The sequence below is a fragment of the Hyla sarda genome, chromosome 10 (assembly GCF_029499605.1).
Source record: "Hyla sarda isolate aHylSar1 chromosome 10, aHylSar1.hap1, whole genome shotgun sequence".
Lineage (NCBI taxonomy): Eukaryota > Metazoa > Chordata > Amphibia > Anura > Hylidae > Hyla > Hyla sarda.
Window position 1 is genome coordinate 55,594,806 of NC_079198.1, and position 12,826 is coordinate 55,607,631.

The 12,826-nt window shown below is 42.9% G+C and overlaps 1 protein-coding gene across 1 annotated transcript; it reads left to right on the forward strand.

Moving 5' to 3' along the window:
• Nucleotides 1-4,069: 4,069 nt before the first annotated feature.
• LOC130294529 (protein spinster homolog 1-like) lies at nt 4,070-6,860 on the forward strand. Its single transcript, XM_056544462.1, has 2 exons — nt 4,070-4,191; nt 5,317-6,860. The coding sequence occupies exon 2, from the start codon at nt 5,342-5,344 to the stop codon at nt 6,857-6,859; it is 1,518 nt and encodes a 505-aa protein (XP_056400437.1). The 5' UTR covers nt 4,070-4,191; nt 5,317-5,341; the 3' UTR covers nt 6,860.
• The last annotated feature ends 5,966 nt before the right edge of the window (nt 6,861-12,826 follow it).

Below are 12,826 nucleotides of genomic sequence, written 5' to 3' on the forward strand. Positions count from 1 at the left end.
CTGCTTTATGTTGGCATCATAAAGTTGACATGTTTTCACTTTTAGAAGACATCAGAGGACAAAGCTCAGCAGCAATTTTCGAATTTTTCACAACAATTTCAAAATCGGAATTTTTCAGGGACCAGTTCAGTTGAAGTGGATTTGAGGGGCTTTCATGTTAGAAATACCCCATAAATGACCCCACTATAAAAACTGCACCCTACAAAGTATTCAAACTGACATCCAGAAAGTTTGCTAACCCTTTAAGTGTTTCACAGGAATAGCAGCAAAGTGAAGGAGAAAATTCAAAATCTTAATTTTTTACACTTCCATGTTCTTGTATACTCATTTTTATTTTAATTTTTACAAGGGGTAAAAGGAGAAAAATCCCCCCATAATTTGTAATCCAATTTCTCTCGAGTAAGGAAATACCTCATATATGGAGGTAAAGGGCTCTGCATGTGCACTACAAGGATCAAAAAGAAAGGAGCAACAATTGGATTTTGGAGAGGGATTCCTGCAATGGTTTTCGGGGGGCATGTCGCATTTAGGAAGCCCCCATGGTGCCAGAACAGCTAAAAAAATATCCAACACAGCATACTTTTTTGGAAACTATACCCCTCAAGGAACGTAACAAGGGGTACAGTGAGCCTTAACCTCCCACGGGTGTTTGACGACTTTTTGTTTAAGTCAGATGTGTAAATGAATATTTTTTTCACTAAAATGCGCCCAAAAATTTGTAACCCCCAATATGTGGATGTAAAGTGTTCTGTGGGCGAACTACAATGCTCAGAAGAGAAGGAGCACCATTGAGCTTTTGGAGAGAGAATTTTGTTGAAATGGTTTTTGGGGGGCATGTCACATTTAGGAATCCCCTATGGTGGCCAGAACAGCAAAAAACAAAAAACAAAACAAAAACACACATGGCATACTAGTTTGGAAACTACACCACTCAAGGCATGTAACAAGGGGTACAGTGAGCCTTAACACCCTACAAGTGTTTGACAATTTTTCATTAAAACCGCATGTTTAAATGAAATAATTTTTTTAACTGAAATGCAGTTTTTTCCCCAAATTTTACATTTTTACAGGGGGTAATAGGAGAAAATGCCCCCAAAATTTTGTAAAACATTTCTTCTGAGTATGGAAATACCCCATACGTGGATGTCAAGTGCTCTGCGGGCGAACTACAATGTTCAGATGAGAAGGAGCGACATTTTTTCCTATTTTCTCTACGAAAATGAAAAATTTAGGTTAACACCGGCATTGTAGTGAAATATATATATATATATATATATATTTTTTTTAACATCCAACTTTAATAAAAATTTGTCAAACACCTGTGGGGTGTTACGGCTCACTATACCCCTTGTTAAGTTCCGTGAGGGGTGTAGTTTCCAAAAAAGGGTCACATGTGGGAATTTATTTTTTTGCGTTTATGTCAGAACATCTGAAAAATCAGCCACCCCTGTGCAATCACCAATTTGGGCCTCAAATGTACATGGCTCTCTCTCACTTCTGAGCCCTGTTGTGCGCCTGCAGAACATTTTACGTCCACATATGGGGTATTTCCGTACTCATGAGAAATTGTGTTAACATTTTTGGGGGTCTTTTTTTTCTTTTTCCTTGTGAAAATGAAAAGTATGGGGCTACACCAGCATGTTAGTGTACATTTTTTTTATTTTTTTTACACCAACAGGCTGGTGTAGAACCCATCTTTTCCTTTCTATATGGGGTAAAAGGAGAAAAAGCCCCCTGAACTTTGTAACACAGTTGCTTCCAAGTACGGAAATACCCCAAATGTGACCCTAAACTTTTTCCTTGAAATACGACAGGGCTCTGAAGTGAGAGAGTGCCATGCGCATTTGAGGCCTAAATTAGGGATTTGCATAGGGGTGGACATAGGGGTTTTCTACACCAGTGATTCCCAAACAGGGTGTCTCCAGCTGTTGCTATACTCCCAGCATGCATGGACAGTCAGTTTGCAACAGCACGAGGCTCCATTTTGAAAACACTGCCGTACGAGACGCTTTTCATTTTTATTGGGGGGGACAGTGTAAGGGGGTGTACATGTAGTGTTTTACCCTTTATTTTTTGTTAGTGTAGTGTAGTGTTTTTAGGGTACATTCACACGGGCGGGGGTTTATGGTGAGTTTCCCGCTAGGAGTTTGAGCTGTGATGGAAAATTTGCCGCAGCTTAAATTTGAAGCAGGAAACTCACTGTTAACCCGCCTGTGTGAATGTACCCTGACAGACTATGCATGCTGGGAGTTGTAGTTTTGCAGTAGCTGTAGGCACTGGTTGGAAAACCCAAGTTAGGTTCTGTTACCTAACTCAGTATTTTCCAACCAGTGTGCCTCCAGCTGTTGCAAAACTACAACTCCCAGCATGTACTGATGCTGGGAGTTGTAGTTATGCAACAGCTGGATGGACGCAACTACAACTCCTAGCATGCCGAGACAGCCGTTTGCTGTTCGTGCATGCTGGGAGTTGTAGTTTAGCAAGATCTAGAGGGCCACAGTTTAGATGCCACGGCACAGTGATCTCCAAACTGTACCTGTAAATCTTGCAAAACTACAAATCCCAGCATAACAAAACAGCAAACGGCTGTCTGGGCATGCTGGGAGTTGTAGTTTTGCAACATCTGGAGGGCTACAGATAAGAGACCACTGTATAGTGGTCTCCAAACTGTGGCCCTCCAGATGTTGCAAGGCAACAACTCACTTACTGGCTTCCGTTAGTAGCAGGATCGCCGGCCGCCGCAGATCCCCGCCCGCTTTCGGTAAGGGACCTCCGACACGGCTCCCAGCACAGTTCCCCCGCTCTTCCCGGACTACCGTAGGTGGGCAGAGCGGGACCGAACTTTAACCCCCCCCCCCCCATGATCTGCTATTGGTTGGTCACTTCTGACTGACCAATAGCAGGGAAAGGAGGGGTGGCACCCCTACCACCTCACTCCTATCCCTTCAGGGGGAACAGTGCTGTCTTGTCAGCCCCGATCCTCCTTATTTTCCTGGTCACCGGGTCACTGGAGATCCATTTTACTCAGGATCTTTGCAGATCGCGATCGCTGACATGGGGCTGTGGTCCCGTTCCGTTCAACGCCCTGTTACCGGTGGTGAACAAAAACGCCGAGAGCCCTTAAGTAACAGGATGCCCTTGGTCCTAGTGGGGTTAAAAGGTCAAAAGATTAAAATACATAAACTAAGAAGACACTGTGAAGTACGGGGATATACTCGGCAGGCCTGGAGAAATGTTTTTCTAAAAGATGTTTTTATGTACTTGATGTATTTCTAGGTGTATATATATATATATATATATATATATGTCAAAGAAGAAAGCAGCATTCCTAAAGCGTAAGTAGGTGCCTCCAGGGTCCAGGATCCTGCATACGTAGTTCCAAGGAAAATGCTGTGGAACTCAAGGTATGGTGAAAAAATGAAAACTATTTATTCATCCCAAATGTGCAAAGAGCGACGTTTCGATGGTCTCACACCATCATTATCAAGTGGCTTGAAACGTCGCTCTTTGCACATTTGGGATGAATAAATAGTTTTCATTTTTTCACCATACCTTGAGAGCCACAGCATTTTTCTTGGAACTATATATATATATATATATATATATATATATATATATATATATATAGATATAGATATATAGATGTATATATATATATATATATATATATATATATATATATATATATATAAAGATATATATATATATATATATATATATACACACAAATCAAAAAAATGTTGCAGTCTCTTGTAATACCTTTTTTATTGGACTAACAAAATTTTGTAGAGACAAGCTTTCAGGATTCTTCCCTTTATCAAGTCCAATAGTCAAGGACTAATGATCAAAGGACTTGATAAATTATCAGGGAGTAATCCCGAAAGTTTGTCTCTAGAAAATTCTGTTAGTCCAATAAAAAAGGTATTACAATCTGCATCACTGGACTAATACGGCTACTCACATTTACTATACAGATATACACATACCTGAAGATGGTTTAGAACCTTGTGATGTCACACATGCTTGTGATGATGTCACCGTAAGCTGTACAAGGAGCTGCGCACCGGCTGCAGTCTCTTCAGTGTGTTTTGCATTCACAACCTGTGGTGCAAAGTGTTTGTTAGAGAGTTTCTATTTGCGATAGAGAATTCGAGATTTTGACCGTTCCTTGTCTGAAGAGAGAACCACAAGGTAAGTCTCAGCCTCTTCTATTCATACATACACAGTGCATTTTGTTTGTCAGGGTTTTTTTTTTTGTTGTTGCTTTTTTTTTAGCATAAAAAACAAGATATTAATTTCCAAAAGAAATAACAAAAGTTATATCCCTCATAGCATTGTGACAATACTTGGCTTAGGCATTAAACATAATAAAACGCACAGATAGTATCATGACCAGAGCTTTTTCTTGCAAAACTGCTAAAATGCAATTATGCCCAAAAAAGCCCCCAAGAAAAAGAGTCCTAATTCATGATGTTCTAAAAGATATAAGTCTATGAGAAAGATTTGGTGGTGTAGTAAAAGAATGACAGAAAGATTAGGGCAGAAATATAATAGTATATAATAGAATTCTGTGTGTACTAACAATAGAAATACTCTGTGTACTCCGAAAGGGAAAACATTTTTCTAATCAACTAGTGGCAGAAAGTCATATAGGGTACGGATAGATCCCAATGAGGTGGGGTAGGTTCATTATTAGTAAATGTATATAGCGGGATAGCCCAACTGTATCTACAGTATGAAGTTCACATGGCCCAGTGACCATACAGCCAAGCCCTTATAATCCGCCATTACTAGGACAGATTCAGGGTTGTCAGATATTACTAGGACCGGAGAGGTTTAGGGTTATCAGATATTACTAGGACCGGACAGGTTCAGGGTTATCAGATATTAATAGGACCGGACAGGTTCAGGGTTATCAGATATTACTAGGACCGGACAGGTTCAGGGTTATCAGATAGTACTAGGACTGGACAGGTTCAGGGTTATCAGATATTACTAGGACTGAACAGGTTCAGGGTTATCAGATATTACTAGGACCGGACAGGTTCAGGGTTATCAGATATTACTAGGACCGGACAGGTTCAGGGTTATCAGATATTACTAGGACCGGTCAGGTTATCAGACATTGGTAACCTCAGGGAAGACGTCTCCATATAAAACACTTATAGATAAGCGTCTTCTTCTGAGGCTGCGATGGTCTTAGTGTTATCTTGTGGTTCTGTGCTGGACATTTCTGCTCTGTATGAAGGATCTATTGTATAATGACAGGAATGATGACATGTTGTCTAATGTGTTCACTTATCTCTCTCTCTCTAGTGTTTTCAGGCTCTGACCTGTGACCATGGCCTCTCCACAAGACCCATTGCTGAAGGAGGAGGAAGAAGCAATGGAGGACCATAGTGATATGGATGTAGAAAAGGGCGATATCCCTGAGAGGCAGAACCTGCCATCTCTAAGCGTGATGTCCACCGCACGTTCCATCATCACCGTAGTGATCCTCGCCTTTGTTAATTTGCTCATCTATGCAAATCGCTCCAGCGTGGCGGGGGTGCTGCCTTATATACAGAAAGCATATGACACCAATGCTAGTCTGTCCGGCTTATTGAATACATTGTTCATTGGAAGCTACGTGCTGGTCGCACCAATTGCCGGATATTTGGGCGACCACTGTAATAAGAAATATATTGTTTGCGCAGGAGTCATCGTTTGGCTGAGCATGACACTTACCCTGTCATTCATCCCTGACGGGTACTTCCTGCTCTTCCTGCTGACGAGTGGACTGGTTGGAGCCGGAGAGGCGACTTTCTGCACCATCGCCCCCTCCATCATTGCAGACCTTTTTACAAGTGACCAGCGGACCCGCATGCTGAACGTGTTTTACTCTGTCATACCTGTAGGCTGCGGACTAGGATACATCATCGGGCCCAAAGTGACTGATGCAGCAAGGGGCGATTGGCACTGGGCGTTTCGGGTCACCCCTGGCCTGGGCCTCATAACTGTGGCTTTGATGATTTTGGTCACAAAGGAGCTTCCAAGAACGACTACAAACGGGAAGAAGAACAACAAATCCCAGAAGTTTGCCAAATGGGCGACAGATCTGAAAAATCTATTTAAAAATCGAAGCTTCATGTTAACCACCATGGGATCGACGGCGGTATCCTTCATAGTGGGAGCCATAGGTGTATGGGGTCCGTCATACCTGACCCACGCACGAACACTCCTACAAGAGAAGGACCCTTGCCGTGCTGAACCGTGTGACTATCACGACATCCTAATATTTGGTGTGGTTACAGTCGTCTCTGGCATTCTGGGTGTTGTAGCAGGGTCAGAGATAAGTAAAAGATATCGCAAATCCAACCCACGGGCGGACCCGCTTGTGTGTGGCTGCGCGATGATGCTTTCTGCCCCTTTTCTTCTGTTGGCATTGACTTTTGGCAACATCAGCCTCGTTGCCACCAACATCTTCATCTTCATCGGAGAGACGCTTCTGTCAGTAAATTTCACCCTCATATCTGACATTATACTAAAAGTAGTAACTCCGTGGAGGAGATCTTCAGCCCTGGCCGTGCAGATGACAATCTATCACCTCCTAGGTGACGCCGGCAGCCCGTACCTCATCGGCCTGATATCTGACACCTATGAACAAGGATATGCCAAATCCCCTCTTCTGAAATACCGCAGCCTGGAGTATGCCCTCGTGACCTGCACCATAATGGCAGTCATCGGAGGGGCCTTCTTCATGGCCACGGCCCTATTTATAGAGAGGGATGAAAAAGAAGCAGAGATGGAATCAGAACCTCCGTCATCCTCCTCCTCCTCCTCACTGCTTCCTGCCGATGAGGACTGCGCTTCAGACTGAGGAAAAGTCATTGCTTACCTTTTTCTTCGTTTACTTCATTAAAAAAATAAATTAAGAAAAAAATTGCTGCATTTGTTCTATGTTCCACTTTACCCCATAAAAATATTCTCTACCTATCCAACTGTGTCCAAACCCCAAATAGAAAAATGTAAATCTCCTCCCAAGACCTTAAAAAGACTATTACTAACAAGAGGGATATATATGAGTGTGTATGTGTTTGTGTATATGTGCTTGTGTATGTATATGTGTGTATGTGTTTGTGTGTATATGTGTGCATGTGTTTGTGTGTATAAGTGTGTATGTGTTTGTGTGTATATGTGTGTATGTGTTTGTTTGTATATGTGTGTATGTGTTTGTGTGTATATGTGTGTATGTGTATGTGTTTGTGTGTATATGTGTGCATGTGTTTGTGTGTATATGTGTGCATGTGTTTGTGTGTATATGTGTATGTGTGTATATGTGTGTGTATGTGTTTGTGTGTATATGTGTGTATGTTTGTGTGTATATGTGTGCATGTGTTTGTGTGTATATGTGTATATGTGCTTGTGTATGTATATGTGTGTATGTGTTTGTGTGTATATGTGTGTATGTGTTTGTGTGTAAATGTGTGCATGTGTTTGTGTGTATATGTGTGTGTATGTGTTTTGTGTATGTACATGTGTGTATGTGTGTGCGTATTAGGGCTGCAAGATATGTGTAATTGTGTTTATGGAGGTAAATATTGTGATTTCGATATTATAAACAAATGGTGAAGTTCCCCCTATTTAATGTCCAATCCCCCTATTTTATATAGCCATCTCCCCCCAATTTCATGTTCACTGACTAAACATAAAATGGAGGGAATTGGATATGAAATGGGGAGAAATTTGCTTAACTCTTTGGGGACGGAGCCCATTATACCACTGTCACTTTAAGCATTAATAACTCTGGGATGCTTTTAATTTTCATTCTGATTCCGAAATGTTTTTTTCATGACATATTCTACTTTATGTTAGTGGTAAATTTTTGTCGATACTTGCATCATTTCTTGGTGAAAAATTCCAAAATTTGATGAAAAAATAGAAAATTTAGCATTTTTCTAACTTTGTAGCTCTCTGCTTGCAAGGAAAACAGACATTCCAAATAAATTATATACTGATTCACAAATACAATGGGGGACATGTATCATTGCATTTAGACCATTTTTCACGTCTACAAATTTTGCGCAATTGCGCTTTTTTTTGCATAGAGCTGCGTTTTTTTTGGTGGACAGTTTTCTAAAGTTGTCACCAGTTTGGTCTACAGTACACCACCTAATCCAGTGGACTGGTATTTATCAATTGCGGAAAAAAAAAGTAGATGTTTTTTTTTGCGCAATTGCGCTTTTTTGCAAGAAAAGTAGTCTAAACCTAAGAGTGCTAGCAAGGACTCGTAGAAAATGGCAGACGGTGGAAGATGCAGGTGGGGGATGCAGGAGCTGTCTCTCAGCACTGCAGTACTACAACTACTCCCATCATGGGACAGAATCTGTCCCATAATGGGAGTAGTTGTAGTACCGGAGCGCTGAGAGATGCACATCCCCTGTCTGCGGGACTCTATTGTGACTGTTAGGACTACTACTCCCATCATGGACAGACTCTGTCCATGATGGGAGTTGTAGTCTTGGGGCTGAAGGACAGATCACTGCAGGTCATTCTCCAGAGACCTGCTGCGATCTGCATTTATTAACTTAAAAAGCCGGCGGTATATGCGGCACCACTGCGCTGCCGCCGCCTCCTGTATGCAGATGTCACGATTCATAATCCCCGCCTCCGGGAGAGGGGAGCTCTGATTGGTGGAAAGCTATTCACCACTATTAGCCAATCAGAGCTCCTGTCTTCTGGCGGGGATTATGAATTGTGACAGGTCTATACAGGGGAGCGAGTGGAGCCGCTTCTACAGTATATAATTGTTATGTGTATTGTACCCCCCCCCCAGACTAATAGTGACATACAGAAGTCCCGCGTCTCCGGTATCAGTAGAATGAAGAGGAGGACGGGCAGTGTGTATCATAAAGATTTACAACATGTAAAGGTCAGTGGGGCCGGACACTTGCGCTGGGGACCTGTCAATCACACAGCGGTCCCAGCGCTCACTATAGAAGGGGTCAGTATTAGTCTGGGGGGGGGGGGTACAATACACATAACAATTATATACTGTAGAAGCGGCTCCACTCGCTCCCCTGTATAGACCTGTCACAATTCATAATCCCCGCCAGAAGACAGGAGCTCTGATTGGTGTATAGTGGTGAATAGCTTTCCACCAATCAGAGCTCCTCTCTCCCGGCGGCGGGGATTATGAATCGTGACATCTGTATACAGGAGGAGGGGGGGGGGGGGAGGGGAGTGCAGTGTTGCCGCCGGCTTTTTAAGTTAATAAATGCAGATCGCAGCGGGTCTCTGGAGAATGACCTGCTGTGATCTGTCCTTCAGCCCGAGGACTACAACTCCCATCATGGACAGAGTCTGTCCATGATGGGAGTAGTAGTCCTAACAGTCACAATACAGTTTCACAGCTGGGGGATGTGTAAGAGCCATCCCTCAGCACTGCGGTACTACAACTACTCCCATCATGGGGCACAAAATTTCCCATGATGGGAGTAGTAGTCCAAGGGCAGACTGACGGATCTCAGGGGTCTCACTCTTGAGACCCCTTGCAACTTCTCCGCCCCTGCCCCCTAGTGATGACATCATTAGGGGGCGGAGCTTCACAGTCCAGGCCTGAAGCCAGGGTGGTAAGTATGGCTCTGTTCTCATTATGCGTTTTGCATAATGGGAACAGAGCCTTTTTGGCAGTGTGTTCCCAAACAGGGAGACTCCAGCTGTTGTTTACCTACAGCCCCCATGATGGGAGTTGTAGTTTAGCAACAATTGGAGGCTCCCTCTTTAGGAACACACTGCATTATGTGCGCTCTACCCAGGAGAGAGCGCCAAAAATGTACTGACCCATTTTTCGTGTTTTTATTTTCTTGTCATTTCAGATAAGTGAATGCAGAGGACTACCTGAGATTCGGTGGAGTGTGACGATGACTAGCATTTTTTTTAATGTCAATAAAAGGGTTAACAAGGGCTGTGGGGGAGTGTTTTTTTAAATCCATTTTTTTTTTCATGTGTTGTGTTTTTTATAATTGAAATTTAGGCTTAGTAGTGGAAGCCGTCTTGTAGACGGAATCTATTACTAAGCTGGGCTTAGCGTTAGCCCCGAAAACAGCTAGCGCTAACCCCCAATTATTACCCCGGTACTCACCGCCACAGGGGTGCCGGGAAGAGCCGTTACCAACAGGCCCGGAGCATCAAAAATAGCGCTCCTTGGCCTAGGCGGTAACAGGCTGGGGTTATTTAGGCTGGGGAGAGCCAGTAACAATGGTCCTCGCCTATCCTGGTAATGTCAGGCGGTTGCTGATTGGTTGGTGTCTGATTGACACTGAAAATACGGGGAAGCCTATGTGTTGTTTTTTTTTGTAATAAAAAAAAGTGTGTGGTTCCCCATATTTTCAGTGTCAGTCAGATACCAACCAATCAGCAACAGCCTGACGTTACCAGGGTGGGCGAGGACCATTGTTCCTGGCTCTCCCCAACCTAAATAACCCCAGCCAGGAGCGCTATTTTTGACACTCCAGGCCTGTTGGTACTGGCTCTTCCCGGCAACCCTGTGGCGGTGGGTAACGGGGTAATAATTGGGGGATAGCGTTAGCTGTTTTTGTGGCTAACGCTAAGCCCGGCATTGAAAAAAAAATGTATTAAAAAAAAAAAAACACTCCCCACACAGCCCTCATTAAACCTTTTATTGACATTAAAAAAAAGCTGGTCATCATCGCAATACACTGAATCTGACGTAGTCCTCCCCATTCACGTATCTGAAATGAGAAAAAAAAAAGGTTAGGACATCATTTGCGATCTCACCTGGGGAGTGCGCCCATACTGCAGTGTGTAACAGGGAGCCTCCAATTGTTCTTGTCTGCCTACTGTATCCTGTATATACAGTCATCTATAGATGGCTGTATATACAGGAAAGCGCACAAAGATTTCACTCAGAACTGCAGTGTGGGTTAACTCTTTCCTTGCTGGGCTCCTGTATAGTATACATGGATACACTATGCCCCCTGTATACTATACAGCGGGCGGAGGTAAGTAGTGATGCTTTGCACCCTGTATATGTATATGCTATACATCACTCCTTACCTCCTTACACTCCGTGGGGCGGGCGCTCTGCATCCGACCCATGGAGTAGTACCTGCAGTGAAAAAAATGCACACAGGGTACAAAAATGTTTGTTTCCGCGCACCAGCAAAAATGCAAGAAAAAACACAAGGGGAGAGATTAATCAAAACCTATGTAGAGGAAGAGCGGTGCAGTTGCCCATAGCAACCTATCAGATTGCTCCTTTCATTTTTGTAAAGAAGCAATCTGATTGGTTGCCATGGGCAACTGCACTACTCTTCCTCTGTATAGTTTTTGATAAATCTCCCCCAAGAAAAATTACCAAAATGCAGGAAAAGCTGGGACCGTTTTTCAAGCATTTTTGCTGGTGGACAAAAAAAAACCTCAGTGGAATCCTGAAAAACAATAGAACAAAAGCCCAGCGTCCAGGATACACCACTATTCCTGTGAGGTGTAGAACAGGTCTACAAATAGAACTTTGTGGAGATTTAGACCATTGCACGAAATTTATCATGGGGCTTGAACAAGTTTGATAAATTTGGAGAAATTGCTCCAAATTTAGACCAACCAAAATGATCTACAAAAAACGTCTACCAATAACAACATTGATACATCTCCCCCAATATGTCTACTTTATGTTTGCATCATAAAGTTGACATATTTTTACTTTTGGAGGACATCAGAGGGCTTCAAAGTTCAGCAGCAATTTTCCAACTTTTCACATTTTCAAAATCTGAATTTTTCAGGGACCAGTTCAGTTTTGAAGTGGATTTGAAGGTCTTCATATTATAAATACCCCATAAATGACCCCATTATAAAAAACTGCACCCCTCAAAGTATTCAAAATGACATTCAAAAAGTTTGTTAACCCTTTAGGTGTTTCACAGGAATAGCAGCAATGTGAAGGAGAAAATTCAAAATCTTCATTTTTTACACTCGCATGTTCTTGTAGACCCAGTTTTTCAAACTTTACAAGGGGTAATAGGAGAAAAAGCCCCCCAAAATTTGTAACCCAATTTCTCTAGAGTAAGGAAATACCTCATATGTGTATGTCAAGTGTTCGGCGGGCGCAGTAGAGGGCTCAGAAGGGAAGGAGCGACAACGGGATTTTGGAGAGTGAATTTTGCTGAAATGTTTTTGGGGGGCATGTCACATTTAGGAAGCCCCTATGGTGCCAGAACAGTAAAAAAAAAAAATGCCATGGCATACTATTTTAGAAACTACACCCCTCAAGGCACTTAACAAGGTGTCCGGTGATCCTTAACACCCCACAGGTGTTTGACGACTTTTCGTAAAATTTGGATGTGTAAATGAAAATTATTTTTCACTAAAGTGCAGTTTTTTTTTCCAAAATTTACCATTTCTACAAAGGGTAATGGGAGAAAAATCCCCCCAAAATTTGTAACACAATTTCTCCCGAGTACGGAGATACCCCATCTGTTGCCTTGAAATACCACAGGGCTCTGGAGTGAGAGAGCGCCATGCGCATTTGAGGCCTAAATTAGGAATTTGCAATAGGGGTGGACCCGGTTACAAGAATGGCGCTTGTCTCCACCAAAACCCTACAGCAGTGTTTCCCAAACAGGGTGCCTCCAGCTGTTGCAAACCTCCCAGCCTGCCAGGACAGTCTATGGCTGTCCGGCAACACTGGGAGTTGTGGTTTTGCAACAACTGGAGGCGCCGTTTAGGAAACACTGCCGTATGAGACGTTTTTAATTTTTATTGGGGGGGGGGGGCGACGTGTAAGGGGCTGTATGTGTAGTGTTTTACTTTTTATTATTTGTTAGTG